This window comes from Pituophis catenifer, unplaced genomic scaffold (assembly GCF_029215685.1).
Source record: "Pituophis catenifer annectens isolate HBS135680 unplaced genomic scaffold, rPitCat1.0.hap2 SCAF_1, whole genome shotgun sequence".
NCBI lineage: Eukaryota > Metazoa > Chordata > Lepidosauria > Squamata > Colubridae > Pituophis > Pituophis catenifer.
This window is the reverse complement of record NW_027256881.1, coordinates 189,771,893-189,796,633: the sequence shown is the minus strand read 5'-3', so window position 1 is coordinate 189,796,633 and position 24,741 is coordinate 189,771,893. Positions and strand designations below refer to the sequence as shown.

The 24,741-nt window shown below is 37.9% G+C and overlaps 1 protein-coding gene across 1 annotated transcript in view; it reads left to right on the top strand.

Moving 5' to 3' along the window:
- The window catches only part of ZNF804A (zinc finger protein 804A), a 243,214-nt gene that overhangs the window by 176,809 nt on the left and 41,664 nt on the right, over positions 1 to 24,741 (top strand). The window contains exon 2 of the mRNA XM_070956864.1: positions 2,603 to 2,746. Coding sequence (XP_070812965.1) covers positions 2,603 to 2,746 — 144 coding nt within the window. The remainder of the gene's footprint in view (positions 1 to 2,602; positions 2,747 to 24,741) is intronic.

Below are 24,741 nucleotides of genomic sequence, written 5' to 3'. Positions count from 1 at the left end.
CAGAAGAGCTAGTAAAGTTGGAAGAGTGGATATATCCATGAACTTATCAAAAGAGTAAAAGAAGGTGTGTGAAGAAAAGGCATAGTGTGTCAGAGGCAGAATCTGCTGCTGTTTGTGGCATCAAACAGAGGACCACATCTGAATTTTGACACAATTTTGAATGGCTAATGCTAACCTTACCCCTTTTTTATTCTTTGCTAGGAATAATTCACAATTTATTGGTTCTTTTTTGCGTGTGCTTACATTTTCTTTTGTGTTTTCTTTTAAAAGCTACACTCATTAGACCAAGGCAAAAGTTGTTGTGTATTTCATAATTCCTAGTAATGCTATTGAAATTGTAAGGATGTCATTAATGAAAATAATATACACTGTTTTTGTCTGATACTGTTGGCAGATTATCAAATGCAGAAGTGCTTACTGTACTTATGTGTTAGGAAAAAAAGAGAAACTCAAGCCAATAGCAAGGAAAGCATTGTGGAAGTTTAGGTTTTTTTTAATTTTTTTCTATGGGCTATGGTTTGAATCATGCCACATTTTCTTTTTTGCAACTAATAATATGGGGTGGGGGCCTGCATAAATTAATCCTATTGGTTTTGTTATGGCAATGATAAAAATGTGTACACTTTTTAAAAATTACTCTTTGACAACATTTTTTAACATAGATAAGGAAGAAGAAAGCAGCATGGCCTCTTATTCTACCTGATTTTGTTATTATAGGATTCAGGGGGATTATTTTGAGTATCCATGTAGTTTATACTAGAACATTAGAATCATTACCTTCTCTTTTGTTCCATAGAGACTCTCTTTCTCTCTCTCCACAGCCACCCACCCACATAAATATTGTTGTTCAATCAGCAGTTGCACATGTCACAGTAGCTGTTATATATTTCTAATGACAAATGGCAAACAAAGGGGCAAAATATAGAACGGAATGAGCAAATTGCCAAATCGGTGCACTAATCCCTCAAGTAAGCAAATCTTGCTGAAGTCCTTATAAAAAAGAATAGGTCCATACCTTGGGAAAATAAAAAGGGAAAATGAACATTCAAATTACAAAAAAGAAGAGGGATGTGTGATCAAATAGCTAACAACAGATAGATAATGGGGAGCTTAAGAACACAATTTACCAATGCTTTTTTTTACTATAAAAGGCTATTGATTGTATAAGTCATGTGTAATACATTAAGCAAAAAAACCCTGCTTATACTTCTGAGAAACCACTACGATGAACAAGAAGCTACTGTATGAAATGTGCCTAGAGAAACAAAGTGGTTTAGCATATGGAAGTGAATGGACAAAGGTGTATATTGGTCTCATAACCCTTTATCTGGTGCAACAGATGTATGATAAGAAATAGCAAAATTGCAAGTGATGATTTGTGGAATCAAAATAGGAGGCAGAAACATTAACATCTAAGTTTGTAGATGTTGTTATTTCATAAAACAATAGATTAGGAGGACCTAGAGGATTTCATAAAGAAAATGAAAATGTGGATTACTGTTAAGTATTTTAAACGACAAGAACAGTATTAATTTACATGCATATTGACCTTACAGTTGGCTGTAAAGAAGTGAGAATGGAAGGTAGGTTGTTTTTTTGGCTTCAGATGGTTAATGTGCTGGAGGAAAAAAAGTATTCCCATGAGAAGGATTATACTAAGAATATGTCTATTACAACAAACATCAAAATTGTCAAAACAATGTTTTTTCTAGTGTTAATGTTCAGCTTTAAAAGCTGAACATTGAGAAAGAGCAAGAAAAGAAGGCAGGTGCCTTTAAATTATGTAACTGAAGGATGTTACTAAATGTATCATGGAATATAAGATGAAGCAATTAATCACTCCCAAAACAAATAAAGACTAAATTGTTTCTTGAAGCAATGATCAGGAAACAAATGTCACATATGTATGACCAGGTGACCAACTGGGAAAAAAAATAAGAATTGCTGGGAGGTGAGCTTGACTTGATGCCACCTACAGTAGTGTTTTCAATACTTCCATTGGTATTGAAGGTCCAACAGTTTGAGTATTTGTCTCTTGTTCCTGTCAACTCCAGCAAAGACATTGAGCCTATTGGAGGTAAATTTTTGACTCTTGAAATAAGTAATTATTCAATCCTAGCCTTAATGATCTCTTTTCTCATATTCAGCAGTAAACAGTTTATTATTGTTATTATTGTTTAATGAAAGCAGCCCTACAACAAAATTAAATAAGTATTTTAATCTCCATATGTGTTCTGCTAAAACATATTTATTCAGTGCAAGCTTTGACTGTGAATGTATGTCTATGTGTCTGTGTGTGTTTATCTCCTGGAAATTAACATTAATATAGCCTTAGGCAAAATAAATATTCATTTTATTTATTTTCATTTTCTTAAGACTAAAAATATTTTTAAGCCTTGTGTCTCCTAAAAAGTCTAAAGTTATCTGTCAATTAGAGTGCAAATCGAAGAGTGAAAAAAGATCTCTTTCTCACTGCTGATAAAATGAGTATGCGCAAGCTTTTAGTTATATGTGTTGACAAACTGGATTAATTTATAAAGCACAAGTGCCTCGACTCTGTAGTATCAAAATAACATTTGTTCTCCACATTATTTCTCTATAGGATTATGCTGAAAAGGAGAATACGATAGCCAAGGCTCTGGAAGACCTTAAAGCTAACTTTTATTGTGAACTTTGTGACAAACAATATTACAAACACCAAGAATTTGACAATCACATCAACTCCTACGACCATGCACATAAACAGGTGAGCAACACATATGTATTTACTGCTAATAAGACACAAATAGTAAAGATGTGTTTTGCATTAGCAGCACATTTTTTTTCTTCCCATGTTTTTGTCTAAAGGTTGGATAAAGTTTAGAAAAAACTATTTAATACTTGGGTAATAAAAATATTCGCATCAGGATCATTAAAATTCTCCAGTTAGAAAAAAAGGAATTTTCAATTCAGAAATTAAAATGTATGAACATGCTGATGCACCAGATTAAAATAGTTCCAAAGTGCTAGCAAGTGTCTAGTCAACTCATCTCACCAGTCAAAAGTATTGTTTTATTAATAGCATTTACATTGTGGCATTTACCTATTGAATAACTGCATCTGCAATGCTCCTTGATTGGGATTAACAATTAAATTTTAATTGGATTTGTGCATTCTATTAAACTCCAGTCCTAGTGATCTACAAAGCACAATGGTTGGCTGCAGGGGTGGGTTCTACTTACCTTTACTACAGTGGTGGGTTGCCCCCGGTTCGCACCGGTTCTATAGAACCGGTAGTAACACCAGCGGGAGGCTCCGTCCACCAACCCCGAAGTCACCAAAACGCTTCTGCACATGCGCAAAAGAGCACGCAGCCCCACTGTGAACCGGTACTAAAGGTAAGTAGAACCCACCCCTGCTTTATTACCAGTTCACAGCGGGGCCACGCATGTGTGCTCACTTCACTCACTCACGCGCTCTTCTGCGCATGTGCAGAAGCGTTTTGATGACATCGGGGTTGGTGGGCAGAGCCTCCTGTTGGTTTTACTACTGGTTCTATAGAACCGGTGTGAACCAGGGGCAACCCACCACTGGTTTCCTGCACATACACATTTTTAGAAAAGGGGAGAATCTAGAGAGTAGGAAGAGACCAGTGAAGCCTGGGGAATTGACACTTTGTGCCTGAGGAACTGAGGAACCACAAGGCTTCTGTCAATTTCAGAGGATCTTTTGAAAAGGGCAGCTCCATGTACTTTTTCTTATTTTGCCTTCCATCCTGGGAAGAAAAGGCATTTTTTCCCATGCAGCTGACTTCAGCCAGGTAAGAAACCCACCTAAGTTGGAAGAAGTAAATACCTATCTAGAATAATATAGACACAATTAGGATTGTTGGGTGTTTTTATTTTATTTTTTTAATGATTTATATCATTAAAAGCTGTTTCTCGGTTTCCTTAGCCATCTTTTGCTCCCCTTGCATTACATGTGTGGGTGTATGTATGGGTGTTTGAAGTTAAAGCCTGCACAGTTCTTGATAAGAAGATGATGGATAACCATTTGTCTGAAGTGGTGTAGGGTTTCCTGCCTAAGCAGGGGGTTGGACTAGAAGACCTCCAAGGTCCCTTCCAACTCTGTTGTTCTATTCTATTCTATATTTTCTCTTTCTTCCATTCAGTTCTCCACTAGCTCCTTTAACCTTAATTTGCATAACCAACAAGTTATACCTTCTTCTTCTGAAATCCTACTCCTACAAGGCATTTACTATATTTTTTGGAGTTTAAGACGCACCTTAGTTTTTGGGGAGGAAAATAGGAAAAAAAAATCTGCCTAGTAGGTATTCATCTGGCTAGCATCCTTAGTTTGGTCAGCTTCAGCACATTATTTCGCTGGTTTTGAGTGCGCACATGTGCTCACATGCACCGGGTTAGGGATAAAAAACAGCTTCTAAAGCACAGCTTATCTTCGGAGAGAGAAGCACTGAGAAAAGCAGGCAAAGCACAGAAGATTGCTTCACTCACTAGCACCTCGTTAGGGCTGAAAAAAGCTTCAAAAAAGCTACATTCAGAGTATAAGACACACCCAAATTTTCAGCCTCTTTTTTGGGGTGTGTGTGTCTTATACTCTGAAAAATATGGTATTCTATCAAACAAGTGGCCCATTCTGCAACCTGCAAAAAGGCAAGAAAACGGGGAATAGAAATATTCCTCTGGCTTCTCTTTTCACAAAGAAATTTTCTTAGTAAAAAGTGGATTATGGCAGCAACCAACCAGCCCCCCCCCCATTAAGAACTAAGGCATAATTAGTGGCTTGTAATTAACATGCTGTAGAAAAAGGCCTTGATTGTTTATACAGTTGTTGTAGAGGATTAGTGCCATGTGGTTTATGTTAACCAGGGGAAAAACTTCTTTTGAACTGCTTTGCATTTATTTCATCAACTTGGGCATCTTTGAGATATGTAGACTACAACTCTCAAAATTTCTCAACCAATACCTCAAACATAGTAGAGAATTCTGGAAAGTAAAGTCCACACATGTAAAGGAAGCTTAGTTTGGGAATGGCCATTGTAAACATTTACCTCTGAACTGAAATATTATGGAAGGGTTTCTTGTGAGGATTTATGGTAGACTAGTCATCTCTGAAGGAATGGGGATGGCATTAGGGCACAGATTGGAAACCAGACAGTGATTTTTTTCTTTATTTGGGGCAGTCTTTCTGGATGAAGGAGAGATTGTGAGATCATCTATTTGCATTCCAGACAGCTGATCCTTGTGAGTAAACTGCAGGAACTGAGTTTTTTCTGTTGGCCTTGTGAGTTCAATGACTTGGAGTTGAGGTATTTCAACCAAGCTCACAGCCTATACAGTGGGAGAGTGCCTTCATTTCACTCAGCAAGAGTATCAGTAGACTTCAAATTAAGACCTAATGAGAAGGAAGGACCCACTGGAAAAGAGCCTAATGCTGGGAACGATTGAGGGCAAAAGAAGAATGGGATGACAGAGAATGAGGTGGCTGGATGGAGTCACTGAAGCAGTTGCCATGAGATTAAATGGTCTCCGGGGGATAGTAGAGGAGAGGAAGGCCTGGAAGAAAGTTGTCCATGGGGTCATGATGGGTCGGACATGACTTTACAACTAACAACAGAGAGAGAGGAGAGGGAGGGAGGGAGGGAGAGGGGAGAGAGAGAGATTATTGAACTTTATTATGTTTGTATAGGAAAGGACTGTCTAAAACAGCATTTTGTTGGAGTTGCAAATATAATGCTTCTTTAAAACATATGTTTCTACAATGTCCTATACTTAACAAATTTTGGGAGAAAATAGGAGATTATATAAATATATGCAACAAAAAAAATACACAACTTACAATAGTTTGTTTAGTGACCATTCAAAGTTATAACAGATCGGAAAAAAGTGACTTATGATTGTTTTTCACACACAGAATCATTGCAGCATCCCCATAGCCATGTGATTCAAATTCAGACACTTGGGGACTGGCTCATATTTATGACGATTGCAGTGTCCCCAGGTCATGTGATCATCTTTTGTGACCTTCTGACAAGCAAAGTCAGTGGGAAAGCCAGATTCATTTAATCATTTTACTAACTTAACAACTACAGTGATTCACTTAACAATTGTGTCAAGAAAAGTCATAAAATGGGACAAAACTCACTTAACAAATGTCTCATTCAGCAAAAAAAAATTTGGGGCTCAATTATGGACATAAATCGAGAACTACCTGTATACATGGAATCTGACAATCATACTCATAAATGTCCTCCATACCATTACTATGGATAAAAGATTGATATCGTAGCATTTGAAATAAAAATGTAGGGCTCAATTTATTCAATTGTTTGAAGACCTGATTGCATTTTCCACCTATGAGTGAATTTCCTATAAACGTTAACTTTGTATAGGCAAAGTATAATGAAATAAACAAAATTATTTAGGATTATAGAGGGACAAAAACAAATTATGAATAGACCTATAACAATAAGGGAAGTCTCTGAAAACATATAGAAGATTAAACCAGGAAAAGCTTCTGGACCAGATGGATTATCATGCTCTTATTACAAAATGTTTGAGGATGAACTTTTACAACCTCTACAAAACACAATGGACTCTATTCTACAGGGAGGGAAGATAGCAGAGTGTTGGAAAAAGGTCAATGTAGCACTAATACCTAAAAAGGGACTAATTTAACTTTAACAAGAAACTGTAAGTTGATTTCATTATTGAATAATGCCTATAAGTTACTTACAATGATTCTAGCTGATAGACTGAAAATAGTTTTGCAAGAATTTATTCATGAGGTTCATTGTAGGTTTTAACCTCTAAAGGACCATTAAAGGATAATGTTAGAAATGTGTGGGACATTTTGGAATATTTGGAGCAACATAATGAAAAACAAGTAATATTGATTTTCTTAGATGAGGAGAAGACCTTTGACAATTTGCACGGGGCTTTCTTTTTTTCAAAGTTTTGGAAGATATGATCTTTGGAGATAACTTTATAAAATATATAAGATTGATTTATGCTTCACAGAAAGCACACATAATTGTTAATGAAGATCTAAAAAAGTCGTGTGAGATACAAAAAGAAATAAGATAGGGATGCCCTCTGTCTCCGGATAGAATTGGGGGAATAAAGATTAAAAAAAGAAACTGATAAGTTAAGGATTTTTGCAGATCACTTGGTGTTGAATATGGAAGATCCTTTAAAGGGGATTGAAATATTAATGGAAAAACTAAAAGAAATGTGATGCTTTAACAGATTTTACAATAAATAAACAGAAGAGAAAAATGTTAATAAATGAAAACAGTACATCAAACAGAATTGTTGGACAACTGATGTAGCATGTAAACCGTGGCAGAAGGACATATTTATATGGCAAGCAAAAAACAAAACAAAAACACAAGCTGTTACAAGATACAAAAGAAAGAGAAGGAGTGGTTTTACCTGTTTTGAAATTGTGTTTTGGAGCTTTAGTTTGGATGAAAGAGTTGCTGAGAAATAGAAGGGTCTTGGAGTTAGAAGGAAACAATCTGAGATTTATGGGATATATTTATTTATTATTTATTTATTTATTCGGCTTATATGCCGCCCTATCTCACAATGGACTCAGGGCGGCTCACAACAATAAAACACAAGCCACAATATAAAATAAAGACTAAAATCTAAAAAAAATGTAAAATTAACCCTTAAAACCAATTAAAACCCCATCATCAGTCCAGGTCAAGGGATTTGAAAAGCCAGGTTTTTAATTCCCGGCGGAAGGTGTGAAGGTCAGGAGCTAATTGGAGCTCCAAGGGAAGTTGATTCCAGAGGGTGGGCGCACCGACCGAGAAGGCTCTACCCCTGGGGGCTGCCAACTGCCACTGTCTAGCCAACGGCACCCTGAGTAGGCCCTCTCTATGGGTGCGAACCGGGCGATGGGATATCGTTGCTGGCTGTAAGTAGTCCACCAAATATCCTGGTCCTAAGCCATGTTGGGCTTTGTAGGTCATCACCAGCACCTTGAATCTCACCCGGACGGCAACCGGTAGCCAATGCAAACCGCGCAGGGGGGGTGTAACATGGGAGTATCGGGATTCTCCCATCACAACCCGCGCGGCTGCATTTTGCACCAGCTGAAGCCTCCAAGTGGTCCTCAAGGGCAGCCCCATGTAGAGAGCATTGCAGTAGTCAATCCGTGAGGTGACCAGCGCATGAGTAACTGTGCGTAGGGCATCTCGGTCCAAGTAGGGACGCAACTGGCGCACCAGACGTATCTGGGCAAATGCCCCCCTGGTCACGGTTGTTATCTGGTCTTCTAAACTCAATCGTGAATCCAGAAGGATGCCCAAGTTGCGCACCCTGTGTACAGGGGGCAAAACTTCACCCTCTATAGTCAGCGATGGTACCTCTCCCCTGAACCGAGATGCCAGTACCCACCGCCACTCGGTCTTGGCCGGGTTGAGTTGCAATCTGTTTCTACCCATCCAGAACCGTACCGCTTCCAGGCACCGGGCCATCATGTCGAGGGCATCACTGGGTTGGTTCAGGGTGGAAATATAGATATTTGTGGTATGATAAAATCAAGATTAATGCAGATTTTTAAAGTCATTTTGTTAGATTTATCATTCATATAGAATATAAAATAGGTACAAACCCAGGTATCAATACAAGAAGCATTTTATAGATGCAAAATAATAAGCAAACACAAATGGCTGACTTATCACAAGATCCCCTAGATATTTGTCAAGAGGAATGTAAAATAAAATCAAGAGAAGAACTGATGACAGAGGGATATAGTTATCACTAGTTCTCTTAATTACAATTATTAGAAAGCTTCAGGAGACAAAGAATATATGGTTTTGAACATTTTAAGACTGAGTTTGAAGTAAAATTTTGTATAAATTATGAACATGTAATTGCTAAAATACATAATTTTTTATTTTAACTTGAAACAATAGATCAGGGGTGTCAAACTCAAGGCCTGGGGGCCAGATCTGGCCCACAGGGTGTTTAGATCTGGCCCACAGGGCCGCCCTGGAAATAGCGAAGGACTGGCCTCCAGTGCCTCTGCCACTGAAAATGGAGCTCACAAGGGTTGCAGGAAGCCCTCCTGAGCTCTGTTTTAGCTGGCTGCAGGAGGCCATTGTAGCTGAAAATGGAGCTTGTGAGCCTGTTTTTTCTGGCAGAGTGCTCCTGACACGAGTGGCATTGAGCTGGCCATGACATTATCCACAATAGAACACTGGTTATTAAAAGGAATAGAACATCCTGAAAATGACCAAAATTATTTCTTTGCTCAGAGAAAAATATCTATGTTTATGACTGACTGAAAATTCCTTATGTAATTTTGCGTAAAACAGAAATATTTTTATAATTTTGAAGATTAGACAGGAGAGACTATAAAAGGAAGATAATCAAGTTGTAATTTTAGAGTAAGATGTAAATTTATAATTGTACTTGTAATTGTTTTAAAGAGGATCGGAAGCTACTTTGTATCATTTATTCTTTCTTTTCTATTTTTCTTTTACTTGCCCCTCCTTTACTTGCACTTCTTGCTTACTTTCTGATTTCTTCATCTCCCTCGTATTAGTTTTTTATCTATCTTTTAAAACATTTTAGTAAAATTATATAACAATGAAGTGTATAGGAGTTTACAACTTAAAAACACTCCTTTTAGGAGTGTGACATGTTTGCTTATATGCATTTGCATGTGCCCGCACACACACATCTACACACACCGGTGTTTCAAATATTTTTCATCTAAAATTTAAACTCATTTATTGGGAAGTAATCCCCAGTGAATTCCACAGAGTCTAGATTTCAATTAAAATGTTTCAGCATAATTGAAAAAAAAAAAAAAAGAGCGCTAGAGAATAAGGTTTGACAAATACTGCATCATTCGCTGACTGAAATTAAAGTTTACAACAGTGACCTTTTCAAGCAAAAATTGGGAAAGTCAAAAGTCAAGAAGTCAGGAAAGTTCCCCCATGTACTTACTGTTCAGCTGCAGCCTTGCTGACAGCTGCCATTTTGCATCCCAGAAAATCCTTGAGAATAGCGGCAAGCCCATTTGAGGATGCATTCTGAGACCATTGCCAGAGGAGATCCCCATATCCTCTCTTAGCCAAGCCTTTGGAACTGCCCTGTGCTATGTCACCCCATGCCATCCTCCCAGCAATGCATTGGGGGAGGGAACATTGAGAAGCAACACGACTATTTTCACTACCAAAATCAGAAGAGAAGAGAAGTGAAGAGAAGAGAGAAAAGAAAGGAAAGGAAAGGAAAGGAAAGGAAAGGAAAGGAAAGGAAAGGAAAGGAAAGGAAAGGAAAGGAAAAGAAAAGAAAAGAAAAGAACAGAAAAGAAAAGAAAAGAAAAGAAAAGAAAAGAAAAGAAAAGAAAAGAAAAGAAATAATGGCATCAGTGATCAGTATTGGTGGAGTGGTTAGAACGCAAATATTGCAGGTTAACTCTGCTGACTGCCAGCAGCTCGATCCCAACCAGTTCAAGGTTGACTCAGCCTTCCATCATTCCAAGGTTGGTAAAATGAGGACTCAGATTATTGGGAACAATACACTGACTCTGTAAACTGCTTAGAGAGGGCTGTAAAGCACTATGAAATGGTATATAAGTGTAAATGCTTAAATGATACCATGTTTCCCCAGAAATAAGACCCTGTCTTATATTTTTTTGAACCCTGAAATAAGCGCTTGGCCTTGTTGTCATGTGCTCAGATGGGCTTATTAGCAGGGGATGTCTTATTTTGGGGGAAACAGGGTATTAGTATCAGATGATAAGTATCAATATCCATTGATTGATTGATTGATTTTAAAAGGGGATCATTTAATATAGATCTCCCCCAAACTGCCTTACTGCTGTCTGAGAACAGAGGAGAATGCGTTTTATAGGAAGCATTTTCACTCAATCTTATTTAATTTGTCTGATAGATTTCCACCTCCAGTGAAGGCTTCCTGATTTTGTTCCTTCTCGTTTTTTCTCTCTCTGAAACATTTCATGAGGCCAAAGGCTTTTTTCTGTCATTCGGCCTGTTAGCTAAAGTAAACAGTAATCTGTTAGCACATAAATTAGCCTCTCAACCTTTAAGTGGTTGGTGATTATGATTCATACAGAAGCATGGAAAATGGAGCATCTCATTGGAGACAAGCAAACAGGATATTTAAGGAGGATAAATTATTTTACTTTGTTTTGCTTGTTAGCATATTGTGTAAATATTTGACCAAATAAAGTTGTTGCGAGAAATATACAGATGTATTCTTTTTTTATTCTCTTTTGGTTGAGAGGACTGTGAATTTTGACTGAGGACACTGTTAACCCTATTTTAAATATTAGGGAATTTAAATTTAGTGGTGCAGTTGAAGGGACTTTGAGAACCCAATACAAAGGGTTTACTCTTCTTTTACTACTAGGAGATTTGGCACCATTTCTCAAGTATGAAAAAATTAGGTTTGGTATTTATCTGCAATGGATTCCATGATGTATTTACTGTCCCATTGCATCCCAGGCTGAGTTTAAGAAATTGGTGCTGAGCTTTGAAATTCTATATGCTTAGAGTCAGAAGAATGCCTGGGGAACCTGCTCGGTTACCCAACTTCTTAAGAGAGGGCCCCAATACATGAACCTTGGTTATTTGGTGTATAAGAACTGTCCTTCATCTGTTTGGCATTCAGGATACAGCATGGAATTTGCTCCCTTCAGGGAGATACATGCAACCCCCTCTATCCCCACACACTTTCTATGCAAAATAGCAAAAAATTGCCTTTTTTTACAAGTTTTTAATTGTTAGAGTTATTTTATTCTTGTTTCATATTTACATACAGAATATGTATAAGAAGGAAATAAAGATTCAAATTATAAAAATAATAATCATATTTGCATATCTCATAGCATTCCTCCTCCTCCTCCTCCTCCTCTTACTACTCCTACTCCTATCAGCATTCTGAGTAACACACCCATTGAAAGCAGAACTCTGAGGCAGGTAGTTCTTCAAAGAACATGTTTATGGTATACACAATATTGGCACAGCTGGTGAAAACCAACTCTAAAAGTTCCCATGGTTTTCACCTGATTAAAAGAGCAAAAGTTTTCCCTCCCAGATGTCACTGGTCACATTATCCAATGAAAGTAGCTTGCAGGTTATAATTCCCAGGTTCAAACGGCTTGTCTATATCCACAGAGTCCACAGGCTGCTCCCTTTGTTCAACTGTAAAAGTGCACTCACACCGCTTCGAGTGCTATTTCTCCCTTTCTTATGTTTGCTTAGTCATTCTATGGGTTCCTCTCTTTTGCGCTGTAGTTGTTTCCCCTTTTTTCCTTCTCCTCTTGTATCGCCGCTGTTGTAACTCACTTGTCTTCCTCTGATTCAATTCGACCCCCTCTCAGGGTTCATGGCAACTATGAGAAAAAGAGGCTTCAGCCAGGTTTACTTCAGAGTTGACAACTATTATTAGTATTGTAGCCTTTATTGTCATTGTACATCATGTATACAACGAAATTGGTTTTAGCCTCACTGGTGCAATCCATGACAAAAAATACAAACAACATAAATAGTATAAAGAATAATCCCTATGCAAGTAATTAGGGGGGAAAAAGAAAAAGAAAGAAAAAGAAAAAATAGTCATATGTTTCCACGTGTGCGTGGAGTGATTGGACTACTACTACTACTACTACTACTACTACTACTACTACTACTACTACTGTGAAGTAGGAAGTTCATCATTCCTCTCCCTTTAGGATAGAATTGCAAATAAATTATTTCTGGTTCCAGTTTTTTTCTGTAACCGTGATCTTAGTTTTTAGCAGTTAATTGGATCCATGTTGCTATTATTCACTTTTCCTAGACAGCATCTCATTATTTCAGGCAATTAACTACAAAAATTAGTTGGTGAATGCTGCCTCTTTTTCATGGGAACAGTTTTTTACTTTATTAGGATGGAAATAGGTTGAAATTAAAACCACATTGCGTAGTCTCCAAGCAAGATTGAGAACGGCTGGCTCCATCAACATGGAGTGCACTAAACTTTTTGCACAAGTTAACAAATCAGAATATTTGCATTTTTTGGGCTTTATGCTGAATGAGACAGCTAACTTTACACCATCTGGGATTATATCAAATCATACCTAGCTTTTGTTTATTTTGTGTTGCAAAATTATGGTAATGAAAAAAAACCATGGTTATCTTGAAATCAATAGGAAAAAAGTAGTAGAAACAGTCTTGTCAATACTATGATAAAAGTGACATCTTTTATAGCTAATAACATACAATGTTTTTATGGCCTTACCTTTCTCTAAGTTTATTCAATAGTTTACATATACTTATGGTTAACCTTGCTTAGAAATAAAACATTACCCTAAACAGTAATAGATTTTATATTGCCTTTCAGTATAATTTTAACTGATATTTGTTCTGTGGCTGAGGAAACAGTTTTCACTACCTAATCAAACTAATTCAGGAATGCAATATGTACAAATTTGGCCCAATGCCTGATAGAGTTTATCATACATTATATATAGCACATGCTAACCAGAAACTGAATGAAATGAACTTCCATTCATTGTGCATTTAATATGAAAACATCCATTATCAAATATGCACAAAATTGTTTTGTTATTTTTAGCTCTGTTAATACAGATCCAATTTCACTGTGTCCTGACTGAATCTGCATTTCCAAAATCTTCAGGTAAACTGGATTGATGAATTGACACTTAGAGTTCACAATTTTTAACAGAAATATAAATATTATTCCACAGAAGTAAAAATTAATGCAAAGTACCGAGGGTTTTTTTTTCTTCTTCTTCTTCCATTCAGTCGTGTCTGATTTTCAGAGGCTGCCTGCGCAAGTTCTTGCCGTTTTCTTGGTAAGGTTTTCCAGAAGTGGTTAGGCATTCTTCTCTCACAGGGCTAAGAGCAAGTGACTGGCCCAGGTCACCTAGCTAGCTTCATGCTGAAGACAGGACTAGAACTCATGGTCTCCCAAATTCTAGCCTGATCCTTAAACATTACACCAAATTGGTTCACTAAAGAAGTTAAAAGCATGAAGTACTAAATACAAAGGAGAAGTTGTGGGTGTTCCTTCACTGGAAGCTTTTAAGAAAGACTGGATAGCCACTTGAATGGAATATAGGGTCTCCTGCTTGACCATTGGGTTGGACTAGAAGACCTCCAAGGTCCCTTTCAATTCTGTTGTTCTCCTTCTGAGAAATGTACAAAATGCACACATGAGAAGAAATGCCAAAAACAAAAATTACAAAGCCAGACTTTGTAAATTATCAACCTCTATTTCCATAGTTGCATGATACCATGTCTAATACAGATTTACTCCATGATAATTTCATGAAGCTTTCTCTATTATTACAACCGTTATCATTATCGCATATAAACGCCTTTATGACAAAGCCTCAAATGTATTTGTCTACAATAATGATATCCTCTGTCATGTTGACGGGATGCTTAAAAAAGACACCATAGTCTGGAAGGCATCATTGCTTGAATGTTCTTAATTTGGCAGAGAAGGCTGAAATTGAATCTATTTGCAGTTCAATTTTAAATGTGCAGTCAAATGGGCAATTAAATGTGGATCTTTTGTTTATTTTACATGTCCCCTAATTCCAGTTATGATGATGGTGATGATGATTGAAATGCAAGACTTTACATTTATTTCTAATCAACTCAATTTGTATCAGGAGGTGTTCCTCCATTCCTTCTTCCCCTCAGGTCAATACGAGAAAGTAGGCCAAATTTCCTAGGAATTTTAATCTAGATCTCTCATATCCTAGAGTTCCGTGATGGTGAACCTATGGCATGTGTGCCACAGGTGGCACACAGAGCCCTCTCTGTGGGCACACAAGCCACCGCATGCGTGTACCCTCTTGCGGCCCGATTTGGGCCTAGCAGGCCGCCCTGCAGCCTCCTAGGCCCAAAAACGGGCTGCAGGGGGAGTCGCTGCACCCCCCTCCCCCATGGCCCATTTTGGGCCTAGCAAGTCTCCCTGCAGGCAGCATTGGCAGCTTCTAGGAAGTACACTTGATATTCTCAAGTGCTTACTAAAACAATGTAAATCCAGATAATTAAAAAGAAAATAAATAAGGTAACTTAAAAAAAGCCCTTCCCTTTTTTAATTTCAATACTTCCTAGTTATCAGAGAATCAATACCATTGATTATGCTCTATTTTTTAGAATTTTTAAAATGTCATTTAGGATAGGGATGAATACCTAAAAAACACAAGGAGGAAATTTGGAGAATTCTCTATTTCTTTTTAATTAATTCTTTTCCATTTTAATTCAGTTAAAAGTTAAAGAAAAAAATAATAATCTGTCATACCCACTTTTTTGGAATATACTTTCTGGCATACCACTCAAATGCAACCTTTTGGCCCCCAAAGGGGTTGCACAGCTCTGATTTAGAAGGTTTCCCTTCCTTCCAAAATGCTGTTATGTTGGGAATAGGCATATCATTGACTAATGTTGGATGTTACTCAGGGATGGATTTCAGCAGGTTCTGACCAGTTCTGGAGAACCGGTAGCAGAAATTTTGAGTAGTTTGTAGAACTGGTAAATACCACCTCTGCCTGGCCCTGTTCCCATCTATTCTCTGCTCCCGAGTCCCAGCTGATCGGGAGGAAATGGGGATTTTGCAGTAACCTTCCCCTGGATTGGGGAGGGAATGGAGATTTTACATTATCCTTCCCCTGCCACACCCATCAAGCCATGCCATGCCCACCAAGCCACACCCACAGAACCGGTAGTAAAAAAATTTGAAACCCACCACTGATGTTACTGCTCCCCAATCCCCCCTCCCAAATAGTCACAGAACAAAAGCATCTAATGTCATTTTCATGGACCAAAGTTTAGATGGAATATCACTGGTACAATGGAATGTTTAACAGGCCCTGGGAATATGGTAGAAGAAGCAGGACATTTGCCTCCCCTCCCCTTGGCCCAAGGAGGGGAGACATACAAAAAAAATCCAAATAACTCTTCCTTAGTTACACAAGGTATAATTTGACTTGAAGAACTGTTTTTACTGGCTTTCAACATTCTGTTATGGCACCCTATTGACAATAGGAAATCCAAGTTCTTAAAAGTTTGATAGCTGAGACAGGCTTGACAAGTACATGGATGATAACCATCTTCCTAAACAGTAGTTCTTAAGCAGTAATTTATACAGGATCTGTTTCTACAGTTCTTAAGCAATAATTTATGCAGGACATGGCAAGAAGGAAAGACAGTAAGATGAGAAACCAAAAATATAGGTGAATATATGTAGGTCAGAGTTGAACTGTTGAGTCTCTCTAGGTTTGGTTGTTTGCTTGCAGAAATTAGGTAATGATGAGGTGATTTATATGACATATATTTGCACATGGTTCAAAAGAGACAATTACAAACCTAAGAAGGAAACAAAAAGACCAGGACCCATCCAATACCCAGGTAAGCAGGGATTAATTCCAGGCAACCAATCAGGCAGAAAACAATACCCTCATCAAGGACCTATCAAATAGAAAATGACACCCCCACCAACACTTAAGCTATAAGCAGGGAGCGAACCTCACATTTACTGAGGGCATTATTTTGTTGGGTAATGATACACCTGCAAGCAAACAATCAAGCTCAGAGAGCACCAAGAACTCAAAAAATCCAAAAATATCTCGAGCCCACAACTGACTTTGATGCCACAAAGGTTGGCATTGACTTTGCTTAATCTCCAAATTTAGGTTCTGATGTTCTGTGAGGAAATAATGCTTTTGTGGAGAAACACTAATCAGTTATAATAGTGAGTCAATGCTGTCAGTTTGAGGTTTCAAAAACAAGGGCTTGCAAAATTATAATGGTAATATAGGCTTAAAGAAAAGGTAAAGGAGTTCCTGCAGATTGTACTCCACTAGTCATTACTATAGGGAGTGGTGCTCATCTCTGTTTCAAGGCCATTGAGCTGATGCAGGGACTGACGTTATATTTCCTGGAAATTGGACAAATGGAAATAAGGAGTATATTATGTTGAATGGAATTACAGTGAATAGCAATAGCAATAGCACTTAGACTTATATACCGCTTCACAGTGCTTTACAGCCCTCTCTAAGTAGTTTAGAGAGTCAGCATATTGTCCCCCAACAATCTGGGTCCTCATTTTACCCACCTCAGGATGGAAGGCTGAGTCAACCTTGAGTCTGGTGAGATTTGATCCGCCAAATTGCAGGCAGCCGACAGTCAGCAGAAGTAGCCTGCAGTACTGCACTCTAACCACTGCGCCACCAAGGCTCTTAAGTGAAAGTTGTCTTCTTATGGACTCTGTCAGGCCATAGAAGTGGCACTTTATGACAGATTATCTACAGTATATCTAGCAACAATGCTCCCTGCCCCCCCCCCAACAAACAGAAATACATACATATAGTTGGTACTACATCCAAGTATTTTTTTTTTCCAGCAGGCACATCGTTCCCAAATACAAGTTTGGGACTGATGTGCACATTTTTTTTTCCATCTGGAGGCTTTGAGGCTGTTTGTATTCTTGATTAATCATTACAGTGTTTCATAGAAATATATGTAAAAAATTTCATGACTGATCCTGCTGGGACCCAATTTGTTGTTGTTCTTGTTTGCATCCAGCAGATTCATGGTGAGAAAAATGCTAAGCCTTCAAAATCTCAAAACAAATAAAAAATAAAATAAAATAAATTGATTTGGAAACACAGAGGTGACCAAGGCTGTTGCTCCAATGCCCCATTTTTATAAAACATTAAAAAGTCCCTTCATGCTCACAACCAGTGGGGTTATTCAGCCGGTTCGGACCGGTTCACGCAAGCCGGTACTGGTGATCTACGATGGGACCCACCCACCCTGGCACTATGCCGCCCTATTTAGCCATGTTTTCTAAGCCGTGTGCATGCGTGCAAGCCGCGTGTGAGAGCAAAGCCTATGCACGTGCACACACTCACATTTTTGGTGTGTGGCGAACCAGTGGTAAAATTATCTGCTCACATCAATAGAAAAGTATAGATGTCATTTGGATGAGAGAGTTGATTTCAATGGGCAAGTGCAAACGATTTTGCCTCCATGTTCTGACCAGCTTATGAACACACTCCCCCAAGTGCAACTATGTTAAAATTAACAGTAGCAATATAATGACCACTCTGATTTATCTTTTAACATAGCCCAGTAGCTTCACTTTTCAATCCTGGCACTGCATATATAAAACCAGCAGTGCTACTGCTAAAGGTGTCAGGGTACCAAGTAACACCACCAACGAAAGAAGATTCCGAGGCTAGAAGTTCCTCAAAGTTCCATTTTGTTAGAGATGTCATATTGGCACATCTGGGAAAACCTGAATCTGAAAGCTTCCAGGTTTTCCCCACCCAAAAGAAAGTCCAAGTCCCTTCCCCCTCCACCTACATGTCCATCACATGGTCCAATCAATGCACCATCCCAACTGGAGATGCCTCCCAGTCACACCTCTCCAGGTACAGGGCTGAATGTCCTTGACTCTCAGAGAAAAGAATGTTATTATGGCTAGATATCTCCCCAACTCCAAACAATCCCCCATCCCAGTTTCCCACAGCACTAAATGTGGCAGCCTTGAAGATCGAAAGAAAAAGATGGCTTCCAGGGCTGACAAAAGGTCAAGCCATCAAGATAATATATAGGCATGAAAGGAAATGAAGGACATTATCTTTAACAGAATCTCCAATTTCATTTTTGGGGAATCAGTTGTTCTTTTTTTAGTGACAATGAGAATAACATTACAGGTAGCCCTCGACTTACAAGAGTTTTGTTTAGTGCCTGTTCAAAGTTACAACGGCACTGAAAAAAGTGACATTTTTCACACTTACGATCTCTGCTCACATGATCGCATGATCAAAATTCAGAAGCTTGGCAACTGACTCATAGTTATGACAGATGCAGTGTCCCCAGGGTCATGTGATCACCTTTTGCGACGTTTTGACAAGTCAATGGAGAAGCCAGATTCACTTAACAACTGTGGCAAGAAAGGTCGTAAAAGGGGGCAAAATTCACTTAACAAATGTCTTGCTTAATAAGAAAAATGTTGGGCTCAATGGTGGTTTTAAGCCGAGGACTCTCTGTAATAACAATGATAACAAGGTTGATGCTGATTACGATTTAAGGTTGTACAAACTGCAAAGAAAATAGCACTGAACAGAACCTGCTAACAGCTTCTTCAAGCCAAAACTTTTCTCACGGCAACTATTTATGAAATATGCACATACATAAAAGTACATTTTTTTTAAAAAAGAAAAAGCCACATACCTTTGAAAGTTAACAGTGAGAAAGGAGAATTATGCTTTGAAGATAACGTTTTATTGCGGAAACTTGTATAATAAAAATGACATTAAAAAAAAGTAGAATTAAAAATGGGATTTCAGAGAACTTGGGTTAAAAGCTTCATTAGGGAAAATTGTGAATAAAAGTTTTATATGCCAGGGAATTTTATTAGCAAAAGTCGATTTTGTTTTTCTTCGGCAGACCTATTAAATCCGAGTGGTCCCAAATACTGCATCACTAACATGAACAGAAAACTAATTTAGTCTATTCTAGACATCTTACTGAATAGTGTTATCATTGCATAGCACTGAACTTGTATGTGCCATTGTCCATTGTTTAGTGAATTGTTGCAAGTACAGAAATTTAGAAACAATACAGACACTACATCCTCTACAAAGGTTTTTCTTTTCTCTCTCTCTCACTCTTTCTTTTTTGGGGTGGGGAAAAACATTCAGTATTGACTCCTGTCATCAGCATCAGGCGTGGGTTCTACTTACCTTTACTACCGGTTCGCAACGGGAGCACATGCACAGATCATAAATTATGACGTCCGGCCGTTTTTACTACCAGTTCTAAAGAACCAGACAGAACCGGAAGCAACCCACTACTGATCTGCATGGACATCCCTGAAGTTTTCTTGGCACTATTTTAGAAATAGTTTCCCATTACTTGCTTCCTAGAAGTGAAGAAGACTGACTGGTCCAAGGTCACCCAGTGAGTTCTGTGCCTAAGGCACGACTAGAATTTACAGTCTTCTGGTTGCGGCCTTGATGCTTTAACCACTATACCAAACTGTATATTTCTACAAAGTTTGCCCTGTTAATTTTAATCGTAAAATAATCATTTCCCCCTGCTTTTCTCCCAATATTGGCTTCTAAAATATCTTGCAGTTAAAATCCCCAGAAAGATACCAAATTCACTTACCCTTACGCTAACCATAGCAGGACCATGCCCCTCTAACTTTTTATACAATGTGTCCTCCTGAAGCATCCTTTTTCTTCTCCAAAGACCACATGGGAAGCAGCTTAAAGGTTGGCTTTAATTATTTCAGTTTTAAAGTAGCTTCTCCTCCATTTCTCCTCAGGACCCCCGTCTAGCCTGCTTCACTGATAATGTGGTTGATCATGTGACCAGGTGCTGGACTGTCCCATGCTCTTATTGGCCACTTTGAGCTACTGCAAGTCTTTGCCCCTTCCTTCCCAAGTCTTGGACCTCCAAGGCTATTTTGACTTGACAAGCAGACATTGACAGGCTTGGGGAAGGATGTCAGTCATCATAATGTCTAATTGGCACTTTTTGAGGTGATTATCAGGTCTTCCAGTCAATAAGTAAAAGGGTTAAAGGAGACTTTTGAACAAACATTAGACTTGCTTTCTAAACATAGATTTAGAGCTGTTTTGATACCTTTGTATAAAATTAGCGCTCCATTAAAAGGCTGCTAGTTACCTATGTTTGTAAATTCAGATCTTTTAGTATCAAGAATCAGGATTACTAAATTCAGAATCCCAAGTCAACTGATATGATGCATTTAGAATAGAATAGTTGGAGCCACTTGGAAAGTCAATTTCAGCCTCCAGTTGAGAGTAATGTGTAACTGGCTCTGTCACTTGTGTACTTTGGGAAGGCGAGGGGTGTCACTGCGTTATTTTATTTGCCAGCTGAACTCATCATTTCTGGACTATCAGACTTTCCGTACCTTGCCAAGAATTGTTATCAAAAGCTACTACGCATGTCCGCATTCCTTCACTTGCTTCACACTCTTTCCTTTGTTCTCTTGCCAGAGGTCCGGCTGGACCGGCAGGAGATCTCGCCTGCCAAAATGTAACAATTAACTTTTCTTAGTTAGTGAGGTGTTTTATTTTCTTTATAACAAATAAATGAGTTTTATTAGAAACTTTTCTTCGCGTTTCTTTTTCGGAATATTGCAAACAAGGAGAAGCCTCGATTCATCTCCTCTAATTAAACCAGGGTAATTAGTCCCAGAGCCAAACATGGGATTAATAAATGCCCTGACAAGGAGGATATTCTCTTGCCTATTCCTATGCAAATATGCCTATTTTGCAGACTATTTTTAAGTGCTGCTAAGATCATGGACACTCATTTTCAGCATTATCATTGAGGATGGAGGAAACATTTGTAGCTTTGAGGGCCTTTCCATATGGACTGCGTGTAAACATGCACACATAGAAGGTATTTTTGCTAGAATTGGCAATGACAGTGAAGTAAAGCAGATATCACTTCACTTGAGCAGCAGTTTAAATCGGTATCTTCTGCACATTAACATGCAAGGTATGTATGTACCCTGCATATAAGGGTAAGCCCTCCCAATGGTTGTACCAGATCTTTGGAAAGACATAACTAAACTTTAATATTTGAAGGAATGGAACTCCTTGGTTCATAACATTTCCAGAACTGAAATGCAGTCTGAATGATTAACTATTACTCTCACACTAATTTTAATATCCTTATCTCTACATTTAGAGAAATTTAAGGTTGACTCAGCCTTCCATCCTTCCGAGGTGGGTAAAATGAGGACCCAGATTGTTGGGGAAATATGCTGAAATATGCTGTAAACCGCTTAAGAGAGGCTGTAAAAGCACTATGAAGCAGTATATAAGTCTAAGTGCTATTGCTAAGTGCTATTAATACAAACAGCAGTGATAAAGGGGATGATTAAGCAATCTGGTGAAATCAGAAATGCACAATCACCCTGCAAGTCCCACCTATTTTCTACATGTGTTGCTGAAACTTCATGGTGCACTAATAGGGAACACAGCCTCCCCTCTCCCCTCCAAACCCTTGATTTTTAGTTTTATTTTTGTAACCCACAAGATGGGCAGCAAATAAATTTGATAAATAAAAAAAATAAATGCATGTTCAAAAGGGATATTGTGGTGCAGTGTGCAATGCCACTTTTGTCATTTTATGTTTTTGAATGCCTATTAGTACAACTGACAACAAATTTTAATTGTTCGTGTTTTTCCTAACCTGAAACTTAGTAAATTTATTAGATTTATTAGTAACATACCTATTCTCCAGCCACCTTTCCGAATAGGAGATAAGGTTATGTTACAATTAAAAAAATTATTATTATTAATATTATTATGTTATTGTTATTGTTCTTTTTTTTATAGAAACTTTATTGAGGTTTTTTTACAAAACAAAAAAAATAAAAAATAGAAAAAAGAAAAAAAGGAAAAACAAACATTCAAACAGAAACATAAAACATAAAACAAATAAGTATGATAACATTTTCAATTAGTATTGGATGTGCAGTGTTTTAACTATTTACATAAATAGTACTTGGTGACATTTCAACTCACTTTTAACCAATATTTAACACACCTTTAGATCTTTCTTTCATTTTGTCATGCAACCACTTATACCACCTTTCCCATACCATATAGTAAACTGACTTCTCATCATTTAATTCATAAGTTAATTTAGTCATCTCTGCGCACTCGAGTATTTTCTTAATTGTAAGCTCTTCTGGTGGTTGAGTTTTCTCTTTCCAGTACTGTGCGTATGCCAATCTAGCGGCTGTAATTATGTGGATCATTAAATGTGTCATTTCCTTTCTATATGGCTTCTTTATTATTCCCAGGAGGAAAATCTCTGGTGTTAGTTCAATATCTTCGTCAATTATTTCTTGTAATCACCTCCTAATTTTATTCCAGTATCCTTTCACTTCTGGGCATGTCCACCACATGTGAAAGAAGGTGCCTTGACCATGGCCACATTTCCAACAGTTGGGATGTATATTGGGATATATCTTTGCTAGTCTGGCCGGGGCTAGGTACCATCTATGCAACATTTTGTAATGGTTTTCCTTGTATGCCACCGCTCTAGTAAGTTTAAGATTTCTGTTCCATGCCTCCTCCCATTCCCCAAAATTTATATCGCGCCCTATATTTTTCTCCCATGCAATTATTTGGTTCTTTGTGACATCTTCGAACTTACCCTCGCCTAATAAATAATTGTATAGTTTCGCCAGAATGCAGCCTCCCCTCTCCCCTCCAAACCCTTGTTTTTTAGTTTTATTTTTGTAACCCACAAGATGGGCAGCAAATAAATTTGATAAATAAAAAAAATAAATGCATGTTCAAAAGGGATATTGTGGTGCAGTGTGCAATGCCACTTTTGTCATTTTATGTTTTTGAATGCCCATTAGTACAACTGACAACAAATTTTAATTGTTCGTGTTTTTCCTAACCTGAAACTTAGTAAATTTATTAGATTTATTAGTAACATACCTATTCTCCAACCACCTTTCCGAATAGGAGATAAGGTTATGTTACAATTAAAAAAATTATTATTACTAATATTATTATGTTATTGTTATTGTTCTTATTATTATTCTTCAGTCAGACATGACTGAATGTTTAAAACAACAACAAACATACCTATGTTTGTAAATTCAGATCTTTTAGTATCAAGAATCAGGATTACTAAATTCAGAATCCCAAATCAACTGATATGATGCATTTAGAATAGAAACAGAGTTGGAAGGGACCTTGGAGGTCTTCTAGTCCAACCCCCTGCTTAGGCAGAAAATCCTACACCACTTCAGACAAATGGTTATCCAATATCTTCTTAAAAACTTCCAGTGTTGGAGCATTCACAACTTCTGGAGGCAAGTTGTTCCATTGATTAATTGTGCTAACTGTCAGGAAATTTCTCCTTAGTTCTAAGTTGCATCTCTCCTTGATTAGTTTCCACCCATTGCTTCTTGCCCTACCCTCAGGTGCTTTGGAGAAGAGCTAGACTCCTTCTTCTTTGTGGCAACCTCTGAGATATTGGAACCCTGCTATCATGTCTCTCCTAGTCCTTCTTTTCATCAGACTAGACATACCCAGTTCCTGCAACCGTTCTTCATATGTTTTAGCCTCCAGTCCCCTAATCATCCTTGTTGCTCTTCTCTGCACTTTTTCTAGAGTCTCAACATCTTTGTTACATCGTGGCGACCAAAATTGGATGCAGTATTCCAAGTGTGGTCTTACCAAAAGTGTTATAAAGTGGTATTAACACTTCATGTGATCTTGATTCTATCCCTAGAACTGTGTTGGCTTTTTTGGCAGCTGCTGTACACTGCTAGCTCATATTTAAATGGTTGTCCACTAGGACTCCAAGATCCCTCTCACAGTCACCATTATTGAGTGAGGTACCACACATACTGTACCTGTGCATTTTGTTTTTCTTGCCTAAATGTAGAACCTTACTTTTCACCATTGAATTTCTTGCCTTTATATCTTGCCTTTCTCTCTGAGTTCAAGACATTGTGCATGGTCCTGTCCTTCTTCCCTACTCCAGTTGTATTCATACAACAATACTCTGAAGTCAAGTCTTTGAGATAATAATTGGTTCAGAGTGGGCTACTGATTTTCATGGCTAAATGGACTATGAATCTGATTCTCCCCATTGTAACTGTATGCTCTGATCACAAGGATAGCCCAGTTCTAAAAACAAAATAAAAGGACAAA